Here is a 15,553-nt window from a genome sequence, read left to right as displayed (position 1 = left end):
CCGACTTAGATGAGTCGGAGGGTTCCCCTCGGTCCCCTCTGAGGATGTCTCATTTTCAGACATCCTTGAGCTCCTCAAACAGAGGGGGAATTGGCCTTCCATTGACCCTTCCGAGGATGAGTCGGTATACCTGGAGGCTTTTGGATCCCGACCCTCCACCTCCTGGGTGTCTCCGCCTTTCGACCCACTCATGCAAGTAGTGGCTCGGAAGGCGTGGTAACTCCAGATTCTGTGGAACCTGTCCCCAGGAGACCATCCAAGTTCATCACGGCCCCTTCGGACAAACAGTTCCTGTCCAAAGGTGTCTCTGTGGATGCTATGGTGGTGGCGGCCACTAAGAAGGAACTGGCGGATCCTTCAGTACCTGTCCATCCTCCTAATAAGGATTCTAGGACCATGGACAGGTATGGAAAGCGGATGTTTTCTTCAGCGACCTTTGCTATGCGTTCGCTGAATTACCTTTGTCACTTCACCAGGCTTCAACGAGATATTCTCAAGGAACTGGGAGAAGTAGTCCAGGATCCTTCAGCTGCTGGGGCTCAAGAAAAGATTGCCTCTCAGCTAGCTATCCTGAATTCGATATCTAACTCCTCCATGCGGCTCATATCTTATGCAGCCGATGGGGCGAGCAGGGCCGCAGGCACAGGTGTTGCTCTTAGGCGCCAAGCCTGGATGCGGCTGTGTAATTTTGGACCCCTTTAAGGCGTCCTTCACCAACACCCCTTTTGACGGTTCGGCTTTGTTCGGACCTCAGGTGAAGGATACTTTGACCAGATGTGAACAGGACGGTAAAACTCTTTCTGCCGTTGGAGTCCAGTTTTCCACTCCTTCTAGACCATATCCCAAGTGTCAGAAGGGGAAGATGTGGTTCCGTAAAGCCCAAGGAGCTACACGGACACCGTGGTCAGTTTACCCCCAGAGGCAGAGGGGTAACAATAATACGCCGCCCTAGAGGCAGGGTGGGTCCACAGAACGAGGGCAACAGGGAGCCTCCTCCTGAGAAGCCCTTGCAGAAACCCTGAGGTGTTGCCCGACTGTCCACCCTTGGAGGCAGTCGGGAAGAATTTCGCTGTCCCCAGTAGCCTGGCAATCCCTATCACAAGACAAGTGGGTACAGTCGATTAAATCCGAGGGTTACAAAATCCCCTTGAAGGTTTCCGTACCTCTACAATCCCTTCCAGACATCTCACCCGGTCAAAGGGATTTGGCAAAACAGGAAGTTTCAAAACTCCTGGCAAAAGAGCCATCCAAACAGTGCCGGCAGACCAAGTAGGATCCGGCTTCTACTCAAGATTCTTTTGGTCCCCAAAAGGACGGGAGATTGGAGACCAATACTAGACCTAAGCAGACTAAACAAGTCTGTCAGAAGGCAAGATTCGGATGGTCACGCTGCAATCCATTCTGCCCTTTCTGGGCAAGGACAACTGGATGTGCTCGATAGACCTTCAGGATGCGTACTATCATATAAAGATTCACAGTCGCTCCTGAAGGTTTCTCCGCTTTCGGCTGGGAGCCAGTCATTACCAATTCAGAGCACTGCCCTTTGGCCTCACTTCAGCCCCCAGAGTGTTCACCAAATACATGGCAGTGGTCACAGCTCACCTGAGACGTCGAGGATTCCAAGTGTTTCCTTATTTGGACGACTGGCTCCTCTCCGCCACCTCCAAGGATCAGCTTCTTCGGTCCAGAGACTACACCTTACACCTTTGCAAGAGTCTAGGAATTTCGGTGAATTTCGAAAAATCCTCTCTGCTGCCTTGCCAATCTATCACCTTTATAGGCGCAGAGTTAGATACCGTCAGAATGTTAGCCAGGCTAACAAATCAAAGGATTCTGGACATCCAAAAATTTGTTCAGCTTCTGTTACAAAGCAACAGGGTCAAAGCAGGTTTGTCTTGAAAGTTCTAGGCCTAATGGCTGCAGCCATTGTTCTTCTTCCACTGGCTCGCTTTCACATGCGTCTCCTGCAGTGGATGTTATTCACGCAGTGGTCGTACCACGATCTGCCCATGAGACACGAGATCTTAGTGACACAGTCTTGTAGGGCTCATCTACGATGGTGGATATCTTCCCCTCTTCTTCATCAGGGCCGACCCTTTGTTCCTCCTCCTCCAGTTGCCACAGTCACCACGGATGCCTCTCTGATCGGGTGGGGGGGGCATTATCAGGGCAGGATGGTCCACGGGACGTGGCAACCCATAGAATACCACCTGCACATAAATGTCCTAGAGATGAGAGCAGTGCTTTTAACATTGCAAGCCCTCGACGACTTTCTTCCCACAGGGACTATTGCAGTACAGACGGACAACATGTCCGTGGTCTGGTACATCAACAAACAGGGCGGAACCAGGTCCTATCCCTTATGTCGAGAAGCTCTCAGACTTTGGCAATGGGTGATCTCTTCTCAGCGGTTTCTGATAGCAACGCACATCCCCGGCAGATCCAACCTATTGGTGGACAGGCTAAGCAGATCTATTCTGATGCCTCACGAATGGTCTCTCAATCAGTCTGTAGTGGATCAGATTTTTCTGAAGTGGGGCACCCCTTGTTGCGATCTTTTCGCTACCCCTCAAAACAGCAAGTGCCCAGATTACTTCACACTTTTTCCTCTTCCAGGCCAACCCTTGAGAGACTCTCTAACCCAGGATTGGCCTCGGGGACTTCTTTATGCTTTTCCTCCCTTTCCATTGATTCCACAAGTCATTCAGAAAGCCACCGTTTTGAGAGCCAAATTGATCCTCATTGCTCCATATTGGCCTCGACAAATTTGGTTTCCGTCTCTACATCATCACCTTCTGGTGCAGCCCTGGCATCTGGACCCAGTTCCGGATCTTTTGATCCACCAGTCGGGTCAGCAGCACCGGGCCATTCATTCTCTCAACCTCACTGCTTGGTTGCTCCACTTCCTTCCTAGCCAGGCTACCAATGATTTCTGACTCAGTCAGGGACATTTTAGTGTCTTCTTTAAAGTCGTCCACTAGAACTGTTTATGCTAGCAAGTGGCGACATTTTTCTATTTGGGCAAACGCCAGAAATATTGATCCTTTCACCGCTCCTATACATTCTGTTTTGGATTTCCTGGCGGAGGTTTTTCATTCGGGATCGTCATCATCTACAGTCAAAGTACAACTGGCTGCTATTTCCAAATTTCATGTTGGCTTGCAGGACAATAACATCATGTCTCATAGGTTATGCAAAGCCTTTTTGAGAGGAGTTTTTCTCCTAAAACCGCCTGTGAAACATCCTCCTCCGCAATGGGATCTGAACTTAATGTTGGCATCCCTTATTCTACCTCCTTCGAACCGTCTGCTACGTGTTCTTTAAAGTTGTTGACATGGAAAACTATATTTTTGCTGGCTGTTACTTCTGCAAGAAGAGTTTCTGAGATTCAGGCCCTCTGTATTCGTTCACCTTATCTGGTGTTTCATAAGGATAGGGTTTCGCTCAGAACTAACCCTTCCTTTCTTCCCAAGGTTGTATCTCAAGCCAATATTAACCAATCTATTGATCTACCAGTTTTCTTTCCTAACTATTCTGACAGAGCTGAACAGAAGCTGCATTTTTTGGATGTTCATCGTCAGCTCAGGTACTACTTGCATAGGACTAAACAGAAAATCAGACCAATTGTTTGTCTCCTATGCAGAAAACAGGATGGGTTTTCCAGTATCTAAAGTGACCTTATCTAGATGGTTGACTTCCACCATTTCCTATGTGTACTCTCTCAGGGGCAAACAACTATCTTCTAAGCCAAAAGCACATTCGACCAGGAGTCTATCCACTTCTGTAGTCTTTTAGGATAGACTTCCCATTGACACTATTTGTGCAGCAGCTACTTGGGCCACGCCTCATACCTTTGTGTCTCATTACAAGTTGGATTTGGCCTCCAGAGATAGGGCCAGTTTTGGTTCCACTGTTCTCAAGAGTCTGTTCCATTGAGCCACCCGGGATACAGGTGCTAGGGACGCGGTCCCATCCAGCAAGAATGAAGGCGAGATTGACAACTTAACATTTAGAAGTTATGTACCTACCATAACGTTCCATGTTAGTTGTCTTCTCTCGCCTTCTTTCTTGCGTCCCTCCCTCCTTCCCCTGGCCTGGACAGATCTTGGAGAGTTCCTATTAGATTGCTTCCTCTGGAGCATTGTTATGAGGACTTCTTTTAGGAACCATGGTTCCTAATTATATTAGGATAACTCTTTAGCAGGGTTAGTTAGCTGCCAAACGAGATCTGAGGTAGTTCCGCCTTGCATCATGGGATATAGGGTTGCCTCGAGCTGGTAAAAGGAGTTCTCGAGCTAAAGCTAGTGCCGAGTCGGAGCCGAGGATCGGCTCCGAACCCATCCAGCAAGAAAGAAGGCGAGAGAAGACAACTAACATGGAACGTTATGGTAGGTACATAACTTCTAATTAGTAGAGTAATACTGAGATAAAAACAGAGTTGTATTTAAAATTTACATGCGTCTGTTATCCTGACTGTCTCCTTAATGTCGAAATTCATGATAAACTAACAGTCCAATAAGGCAGAAAATAATTTGGTCCATTCTTCCGTCTGTCCCTCTTGCTTTTTTCTGAATATCTGCCTTTCTTTTCTTTTATAATCAGATCCACACCTTATGTTCATTAGGTAAATATTTAAAATCCTCAATGTAAATAAACCCTGTTTCTTTCACATAAACAGCAGACATCCTCGTGATTTTCCATAACTTGGTTCATATCATCCCCACACTGTCATTTGCCTTGCTGACGTTCAATCTTTTCTCCTTTTAAACTTCTTTTTGTGACGAGCATTGAGAATCATAGCAGCTCAGTTCTGACATTTGAACTGATTCTTCCTTTAAGTACTCAATCTCGTTTACTTTTTTATCTCCGAAATGTGTAAAGGCACCTTTATTTCTCAGTCAACACAAAACCACCTCATACGTGCGTAAATGGGCGTACCTTCGTTGAAGGTTGGGCGTCGAGCTGGCACCTCGGCATTTCATAAAAAATCTACTGCCAATCATTAGCGGACCGGACTTCCGCTGTGGCGACCCCTTACCGGGAAAAAGCCAAAAGACAAACCACAACAACAACACAAAACCACCTCAAATGATTTTTTTAATCTTTTATTGCTGGATGTTTAATAGTTATCAAATGGTGCATTCAGGGAGAGAGTCCACTTTCAAGAAACACTGCATATGTCCAAAGTGTGTGGTTTTAAATATGCTAATGACTAGCTTATAGTTGGAAGTTTGTCAGCACACAAGCTCATGGAGTGTAGAACTTTGCTTATCTACAGAGTCTTGACTATTTGTGAAAATTCTGGCAAGTATTTGTATGTTAAGTGATATCAGAGTGAAGAGGAAAAATAGATTCTATTAATTTGATCAAAAACTTAGCATAGAAAATGTGTTGCTGGCTCAAATATACAACTGCTCTGCCTTTTCCCCACTTCTGTGAGATGCTGGAGTAGAATAAAAGTTGCATGGGATGTGAGGGGGGGCTTATCCCGTACATAAAATAGATTTTATTTTTTTGGGGGGGTCTCCATACTGTGGGTTATGATATTGTGTTTACGATAAGCCAAATGGTGGCGGAGCACTTTTGTTAATTGCAAGATTTCTTCAGATCAAGTAGTAGTAATGGGGTGATTATATGCTGTAGCAGGGACGGGCATGGGAGTAGGCAGTTGGTTTGATTGGACTCAAAGCGAGGGTGTGTCCGTGTATACATGTACGGTTGGTGGAAAAATCCACATAATTTAAATGGGGAAATGTGTGTGTGTGTGTGTGTGTGTGTGTGTGTGTGTGTGTGTGTGTGTGTGTGTGTGTGTGTGTGTGTGTGTGTGTGTGTCTGTGTGTGTGGTGGAACAAATCTACATAATTTGCATGTAGAGTCCTAGACTGTCCACTGTCCTTAGTTCAGATAGTAGTGTGTTCCCTCAGATATTCCCTTCTTGGAATACTGGTACAAGTTTTTTTCTCTGGCTGTCCACCACTATATTTGCTTCAGCTCTTGGGATTCTATACTGAATTTCCTGATTTTATTTACTAGTTTATTTACTAGTTTGATTCTTCTTTCTGCTTTAGCTGCTTCTGCTACTCCATTAGCTTACACACAAAAAGATCCGAGGAAGCTCACTAGCAGTGAGTGAAACTGCTGTTTCTGTTAATATTTAATCTCACAGAAAACACCTCTCTCCCCTACAAATTCCTGTTATTTTGACTACAATAGCCCCATAAAACTGGGCACTATGCTCAATGCTCATGGCACAAATATTACTGGAACATTTTGATATGAAATGCCCCATACAAACAGGCACCAAGCAGGCTATTTAATACTCATTCCATGTTGCTCTATAAAATAATTGGCTCCTTGCTTACTTCCCATAATAAGCGCACATGTGTGTGCGTGTGTGTGTGTGTGTGTGTGTGTGTGTGTGTGTGTGTGTATATATATATATATATATATATATATATATATATATATATGTATAAGTGTATGTAGATGTATACACATACACACACAAATGCATATATATATCTATATATATATATATCTATATATATATATTTCTACTGGAAAACACAAAAAATTCACTTGTTTGAAAACAAACAGTGGAGTTTCAGTTTTGTGAAAGTGCACTTAAGCGAAACTGCACTTCCAAGAAGAACGGTTCAACGAACCGTTAAGGAATACAGGTGGCGAAGCACACTACAGAGGGGAAAGGGAGTTTACGTGTTTCCTCACTGTAGTGCAATCTCGAAGTTGGTATATTTAAGTGGGGGGGTGTGGGGGGGCACAGCCCCCCACATAGCGGGTGCAGGAGGGCTTGCCCCCACCCTGCAAAAACAATGTTTTATTGTTTTTTTTATCGGTTCATTGAACCAATGTTAGCGGAAGTGCACTTTCACTTAAGTGCACATTCACGGAGGTGTGGGTCTACTGTCTAATTTCAAAGATGTGAGTTTTCAAAGTTATACAGTAGACCCATATATATAAATATAAATATATATATATATATATATATATATAGTTGGAGTGTGCTGTGTTTTTACATCATACCTTGGTGTAATCACTAGCAGAATTTGGAGAATACAGTTGTGTCAGTGAGTGTGGGATTAGATTTGGGTTGAGGTAAGTTGTTTAATACTATGAGTGGGAGTATATATGCAAGTGTTTGAGTGGTTAGGGGTAGAGTAAGGGCTAGACTGGGGTTAGCTTTGGTGGTACGAGTGTAGTTATTGTATGTAATCTGTGTCAAAGTGTATTGTGCAATGATACTGTTAAGGAGATGTTTTTTTTTAAGGTAATGTTTAGGATTTAGGGGCAGAAGTAAGGTAAGGACTATGGTTAGCACATGTGCAAATACACACATAATGTGAGCAGGGAGTAACATTGTCAAACAATCTCTCATTTGTGTTCTAAATACAGAGGTGGCATTAAACCAGGCCATCAAATGTCCTGTCTTTTTTTTTTTTTTTTTTTTTTTTTTGCCAAACTGTAAAACAGAGGTGACAGAATTCTGCATTACTTAGATGTGCACAGGCTGTTAAGAAAACTTAGAAAAAATGCATACAGGAGAACTGGCCAGCTCTTCATAGCCTTTAGGAAAACAAAAAACGATTTCCTATTTCAAAGCAGACCACATCCAAATGGCTCTCCTGTTGTATCATTTCCTGCCACAAATACTGTGGGAAACAATTAACGGATTTAAGATCTCACCCTACCCTGGGATACAGCCACCACTGTAGCCTTCCTTAAGAGTTTTGATAATTTCTTCCTACATGGTCCTTGTTCCCCACCTTAGATAACGGGTCTATATTAGATAACTGAAAGAGCAAGTCAGCGAACTCTCACATGAGCGGAAATTGCGGAATCAAACTCCTTATTGTGGGGGGCTGCGTCCCCCCACACCCCTTGCTAACTATATATTCCAACTCCGAGGATGCACTATAGTGAGGAAAGGGCAAATATCCCACTCCTCACTGTACCCCGACCCCACAAATACCCTTTTGATTCCTGGCGTTTTCGCTCATGTGAGCATTCGCTGACTTGCTCTTTCGGTTATCTAATATAGACCCCGGTTAACACTATAGATTAGACTCCATATCTAGGGTATGGTAACAATTTGCTTCAACAGTCTTTTAAGGCCATTTTGCCCTCCTGTTCATCAAGTGTACCACCTACCCAAGGATTAGGGGCTATAAGATCTTGGACTCTTTCCTGAGGTTATGGCTGCAGCAGTGACTGACATGAGGAATATGGTAAAGTCATGTGATCAGCTTATGGTAATTGGAGAGTATTGCTGGAAAGGGTCAGTTAATCAGATCACCCGTCTGGGCCTCAAAAGAAAAAAAGGAAGGAAGAAATGGAAAAAGGAAGACAAAAATGACAAAAAGAAAGAAACGAAAAGAAGAATATAGTCACTGCTGTAGTCTTACCACCCGCAGTCTGTCCATGTTTGATACCCTGGACTCCCTCACTGTGTGGGGTACTTCTTCCACACTCAGTCTATCCATGCTTGATGCCCTGGATTCCCTCACTGTGTGGGGTACTTCTTCCACACTCAGTCTATCCATGCTTGATACCCTGGATTCCCTCACTGTGTGGGGTACTTCTTCCACCCTCAGTCTATCCATGCTTGATACCCTGGATTCCCTCACTGTGTGGGGTACTTCTTCCACACTCAGCCTATCCATGCTTGATACCCTGGATTCCCTCACTGTGTGGGGTACTTCTTCCACACTCAGTCTATCCATGCTTGATACCCTGGATTCCCTCACTGTGTGGGGTACTTCTTCCACACTCAGTCTATCCATGCTTGATACCCTGGATTCCCTCACTGTGTGGGGTACTTCTTCCACACTCAGCCTATCCCTTATCCTTATGGAGGCATGTTTACCAAAACACGCCGATGTATTTCCATAGTCAACCTGAGTTACCTTAGGTAAGGACATAGCTCCGCTCTTTGTGAATTATAGCTACAAACTTACAAAGGTCGGGATTATGAATACTGGCCCAAATTGGAAATGTTTTCTCTTTTTATTTTAAAACAGCAGAACAAATATTGCTTTGTAAGTAGAAAATAAGTCTGCAATATTTAAAATGACTAAATAATGGGATGCTTTGCTCTGTGCAAAATATGACATAGTTGTTTTATCATTGTAATAAAATTCTCTAAATCTGTTTTTAGGGAGGAAAACTCAGCTATATCACCAATCGCAGACTCTGCAACAGTGTTCTCAGCCTGTAAAAGGCGGTAACAAGCTTCATCTCCTTCCGGTACAGCCGCTTTCATCGGCTCCTAACTGCAGCAATAACTCTGAATGTGACAATGGTACCCCTCAGTTACAGCATTCAAAAGAAAACATACAACAGTGTGCTCAGTCTATGAAGAGCTCCAACAAGCTTCATTTCACTGCTATAGTCCAGGTTCAGTCTGGACTTAATTGCACCCACAGCTGTAAAGATGAGACTGAAACCCTGCAGGTACATCACCTGACAGAGAACCTGCAGCAGTGTGATCAGAGCGTGAAGAGCTCTGACAGGCTTCTTATTCCTGCACCACAACCTCATCCAGGATTTAACTGCTGCAAGAGTTATGAGTGTCACAGTGGATCCCCTGAGTTGTTCCACCTGTCAGAGCACACTGCTGCAGGTTCTCCATCTTTGAATGGTTACAACAAGTGTCATAGTCCTGCACTGCAGCTACACTTAGGACATACCTGCAACCAGAGCTCTGAATATGACAATGGAATACCTCCAGTGCATCACCTGGCAGACAATGTACAGCAACATGGTCAGCAGTTTAAGGATTATGTCAACTGCCACCAGTCAGAAAATAACTGCCACAAGAGCTCTGACTATAGCCAAAGTTTGAGTGTACAGAAAAGCCCAGTGACGTACTCAAGGATTCATAAAGAGATGAAATCATATAACATTCCGACAGGAGAGAAGCCTTATAAATGTGTTGAATGCAGCAAGTGTTTTTCAAAGAAACATATTATGATACGTCACCAGGCTGTTCACACAGAAGCGAGACCATATAAGTGTCCTGACTGCAGTAAGAGTTATAAAGGAAAGAGTTCACTCCTGTATCATCAAAAGACTCATCGTGGGGAGAAACCATATAAATGTGATGGATGCAGTAAGTGTTTTAAACAGAGGAGTGATCTTGTACGCCATCAAGCTATTCACAGAAGGGAGATGCCATATAAATGTCCTGACTGCAGTAAATGTTATAAACAGAAGGATGCTCTTCTGTACCATCAAAAGACCCACATGGAGAACAGACCACATAAATGTCCTGAATGTGGTAAGAGTTATAGAGGAAAGAGTGCTCTTTTGTATCACCAAATGACACATACAGAGGAGAAACCGTATAAATGTTCTGAATGCAATAACAGTTACAGGGCAAAGAGCTCTCTCCAATATCATAAAAGGGCACACTCAGGGAAAAAATTGAGGGATGAAAAGTCAGCAAGCAATGGACGGATGAAAAGTCAGCAAGCAAAAGAGAGTAGTAGTGCTGAAGTTGAATTCATCTTCAAGTCTTGGTGAGTACCTTTGCGAGGTGGACCCTGTTTTTCACAAAGTCTCACCAAGGCAACACTGATATATAGACTGTATTTGTATAGCATATATCATGTACAGAAGTAAGTCAAAAACAAAAGAAGACAGCTGGGTGCACAAGTCCCAGGATAAAAAAGTGCCCAATCCTGGTAGGCACACTGGTGCCAGGATGGAAAAAAAATGACAGTGTAGAATCCTCAAAATCCAGAAACATTCCAACAATGGGGCCAGGTCAGGCCCAAGATGAGGATGGTCCCCCTGTTGTAGAAAGAAGTAGCAGTCCACAAAAAATCATAAAAACTGATAGGCCAAAGAAGAGCCATAAAGATGACAGAGCGGACTATTGAGGATAAGAAAGAAATTATGTATTGTTACTATTATGCAAAAAGCCCAGACTTACCAGATAGAGGATATACAAAGAGAGTAAGAGAGAAATTAGAGGAAAGAAAAATACTTTCACAGGAAAAACTGTCAGAAGCTTCAAATACAAATTTGCATTCATTAATACAACAAATTTTTGAAAAACAGTGTATAGATGACAAAACTTTGATCTGTATGGAAATAGAAGCAGCTGAGAAAGTGCAAAAATGTAAACAACAAAACCTAGACATTTTTGAAAAGTATAAAAAAGAAATACGGACATGGGAAAAAAAAAGAAATTTGACATGGTTCAATATTTATGCTAAGGAGAAAGCCAAGTTAATTAATATAGAGGAAGCAGTCACAAAGATATTCAAAGAGAAATACTGGCAAAGGCACCCAGATATGGAAAATTTCACAATAAAAAAATTAATATCACAAAGACGTAATGTGGAAAAGAAGATTAGTAAGAAAAATGTCTGTGGAGTGAAAGATTTAATGTAGAAAGTTTTAACACAGACTACACCATAGCATGATGAAGTGAGTCCCCAAAGTAAGGAGAAGCAGGAAGATTAGGAGACATCTGAATAAAAAATATGGACATGGGAAAGAAAAAGAGATTTAATACAGTGAAATATTTATGCAAAGGAGAAAGCAAAACTAACCAATACAAAAAGAGCAGCACCAAAGATATTTGAAGAGAAATACAGGCAAACAAATCCAGATATGCAAAAAATAAGAAGGCAAAGAGGAAAAGCAGAAAATGAGATCGTAATGGAGAAGTTAAAGAAATAGAAATTGAGTTATGGAGTACCTGTGAAGTGAAGGATTCAGTGCAGAAAATCTCATGCAGAAAGAACCAAAACAGGATAGAGTAATGGATATCCAAATTAAGGGGAAACCAGTGGAACAGGAAGCAATTGGTCAGGTGCCATATCAAGCTACTTTGAAGTTTTCCACAAGAAATCAGTATAAATGTCTACTTAAAGCTAAACAGCAAGGAAGGAGCAGACGACTGCGGAAACTCTGATGCAGTCAATGTTGAGGCGTGATAGGCTCGGTGAGATCTCGTATGACAGACCAACAGATGGCACAGGATGAAACTGAAGAGAATGTGCCACAGGAAGATGCTATAGAACTTTCTATAGCATGGCCACAGGAAACGGAAAACAAGAGATGTGCCCTTCATCTGGAAGAAATCAACTAAGAGAAGAGTTGCCTGATTTAATGGACATAGATATATTAAAATCAATGAAAAAACCCCAAAAGTCAGAAGTCTGATAAAACACATGAACACAGTAATTAGGACTGTTTATAGAGATCCATGTGGTATAACAGAAGTAAACAGGACATGTTACTGTGCAGCTAAATTAATAAATGATAAAGTTCTACCACAAGAACACAGGGTAGTGAGGCAAAGGAAGGGGAGAAATTAAATACCATCATGGAATTAACTTGTAGAGAAAAATATAAAGCAATTAAGACAGGAAGTGTCACTGTTAAAAGAATATAGAAGAGGGAATAGATCAACAAATATACTAAAAGATAGATGTGATAAAAGCAGTGCACAGTATTAGAACAGACTAGGATCTATCATGTAGTATTGCAAAAAATAAATTAAAAATGTCAGTACAGGCAGAAAATCTTAGACAGCACACAGATAAATATAAACAAAAAATACAAAATAGGCAATTTAGTGATGACCTGAAAATTTTTTATAGAGAATTGGGAAACGGGGTAAAAGGAATTGAAAAACTGCCAAAAAAAGATGAAATAGATACATTTTGGAGAAGTAGCTATGAAGATCCTGTGGAACATAATAAAGATGCTAAATGGGTAGAAGATGTAAAAGAAAGAATAAGAAGTTTAAAGGTACAAGATATGAAATGGGATGAAATGACAGCCAGAGAGATTGAAACAAATTTGAGAAAATCCTCTAATTGGAAAACCCCAGGCCCAGATGCAATACCTAACTTTTGGCTTAAAGTATTAACTTCTTTACATGAGGATCTAGCCATGAGTAAGAACTATTTATATGGACACCCAGAACAGAGACTGCACTGGTTAACAATAGGAAAAACAATGCTCTTACTTAAGAGTGACCCTGCAAGCTACCCTAAAAATTATAGACTAATAACTTGTCTTCTGACGACGTATAAATTATACACAGGGATTAACACCGACAGAGTTTATAGTAATTTAGAAGAAAACTCAATTATGGCAGTAGAACAAGAGGACAATAAAAGAAAGTCATATGGAACAAAGGATCATGTGTTGTTAAATAAAGTTATAATGGAAAACTGTAAGAAAGGGAAGAATCTAAGTATGGCATGGATTGACTATAAAAAAGTATTTGATAGTATCCCACATTCATAGATAAAAAAGTGCTTAAAAATGTATAAGGTACATCCTACACTGATTGATTACATTACAGTAACCATGAAACAGTGGCAGACCACATTACAATTAAGCCATGATAAAGGACAGATTATTATCCCAGGGATAAAAATCAAAAGGGGGATATTCCAGGGTGACTCCCTGTCACCGTTGCTATTTTGCCTTGCCATTAATCCATTAAGCTGTTTACTTAACAACTTAGGTCATGGCTATAATTTGGCTTCTAGAAAACAACAAAGTCTAATGACTTCTCATCTTCTCTTTGTCGATGATTTAAACTTGTATAGCTCATCAGATGAGGAACTGAAAGCACAGCTGCATGTTGTCAAAACTTTTATCATTTGGTCTTGATAAATTTGCAAAAGCAACCTTTAAAAAAGGAAAATTGCAGCACCAGAAAAACATCAGTTTGGGACAAGACTGTGATATAAAAGAACTTGAGCAAGAAAGGGTGTGTAAATACTTAGGAATTGATAAAGGATAAGCAATAAAACATGAACAAATGCAAATAAAGCTTAGTAAGGAGTACTTTAGAAAACTTAAATTAATCCTGAAAACAGTACTGACACCTAGGAATAAGATCCAAGCTGTAAATCAATTTGCTCTTCCTGTCCTAACTTATAGTTTTGGAGTGATTGATTGGCCCCACAAAGTGTTGGATATATTGGATATTAAAACAAGAAAGATGCTTCATGCTCACCAAATGATTTATAAAAATCAGTGTATACCAAGATTATATATTCCCCGTTCTGAAGGAGGGATGGACCTCCTTGAAATTGATTACATGCATAGATCTGCAATTGTGCGACTCCACACATATCTATTGACCTCACAATATCCAAATGTGGTGAAAGTTTTGAAACAAGAGGAGAATAAATCTAAGATGACATCTCTGCTTAATTTAGCAGAAGCATATCGATGTCAAGCAGGAATGGAAATCAAACCAGAAATGGATAAAAACCAGGCAGCAACTGAATGTGCTAAAAAAGAAAAGAAAGAATATAAGGTGGAGGACAAGGTGAGAAGGCAAGAAATGTGGAAAAAAACATAAATATAGTTGCAAGTATCGAAAACTTCTGGAAGAGCCTCATGTTGATCAAGAACGAATGCAGGAATGGTTAAGGAGAGGTGAATTCACATCAAGAAATGAAAGGTTAATATTGGCAGCCCAAGATAGTGGGCTACGTACATGCTGGTTTACTAAGTCCACTGAACATGTGGGAGAAGCAGACAAATGTAGGTTTTGTGGAACCAAATTGGAAACAGTCACACACCTTATTGCTGGTTACAACTCTATACTGGCAGAGGGACTGTATACTGAAAGGCACAATAATGTGGTGAGATTGTTACACTGGAGATTGTGCAAATATTATGGTATTTAAGTGGCTGAAAACACTGGAAACATGAACCACAAAGCATCATAGAAAAGGATGAAGTCTACATCACATGGGATCACTCATTACCAACAGTTCAAAAGACAGATGTGAGTGGTCCATGAAAAGAAGACAAAAGTAGCACTGATCATTGAAATCACTACACCCAATGACTACAGTGTCTTGTATACAGAGAGACACAAAGTCATAAAATATCAAGATTTGCAGGCAGAAATGAGAGCAGTGTAGAAGAAAAATACACAGACAGTTCCAATAATAGTAGGCGCAACGGGTCTTATCTAAATACGATTATAGATTCTTTTTTATATGTTACCAATACATGTAACTCCATACGAACTGCAGAAGGGGGGATTACTGGGCACATTGTGGGTGCTGTGAAGAGCACTTTTGGCTGATATCAAAGATTGAAACAGTACTAATTCATGAACTTTGTAATCATACTTTTTAGGAATGGGGTCCATTTCCATCATGGTATTATTAACACAAACGATTTGGAGAAATTAAGAAAGGGAAAAACACAAAATATCAAACCATATCAAGATTAATCTTACATCATCTTTAGTAACGACAGAGCTATATGCAGTACAATAAAGTGAAAATGTCAGTGCAAGGCAAAAAAAAAATCAGAAGGTGCATAAAAAATGTAAAGGTATAAAACAAGGAATATGCTGATAACACTAAAGGTTTAATATCTGTGCATTAACTGTTTATGATGATCTTGTTGAACACAAAGATGTTAAATGCATAGAAGAGGTTAAAGAAAAAAAAAACAGAAAGAAGTGCTAACACAAAAGATGTGATAAGGAATGAAGTAATAGGCAGAGAGATTGACAAATTTAGAATGATTG

At 41.1% G+C, this 15,553-nt stretch overlaps 1 protein-coding gene across 1 annotated transcript in view; it reads left to right on the top strand.

Moving 5' to 3' along the window:
* LOC122814464 (zinc finger protein 182-like) overlaps positions 1–15,553 on the top strand; it is a 109,181-nt gene that overhangs the window by 79,316 nt on the left and 14,312 nt on the right. The window contains exon 7 of the mRNA XM_044087043.1: positions 9,176–10,491. Coding sequence (XP_043942978.1) covers positions 9,176–10,491 — 1,316 coding nt within the window. The remainder of the gene's footprint in view (positions 1–9,175; positions 10,492–15,553) is intronic.

This window comes from Protopterus annectens, chromosome 10.part0 (assembly GCF_019279795.1).
Source record: "Protopterus annectens isolate FY-2018-M chromosome 10.part0, PAN1.0, whole genome shotgun sequence".
NCBI classification, from domain to species: domain Eukaryota; kingdom Metazoa; phylum Chordata; order Ceratodontiformes; family Protopteridae; genus Protopterus; species Protopterus annectens.
This window is presented reverse-complemented; position numbering and strand designations above follow the sequence as displayed.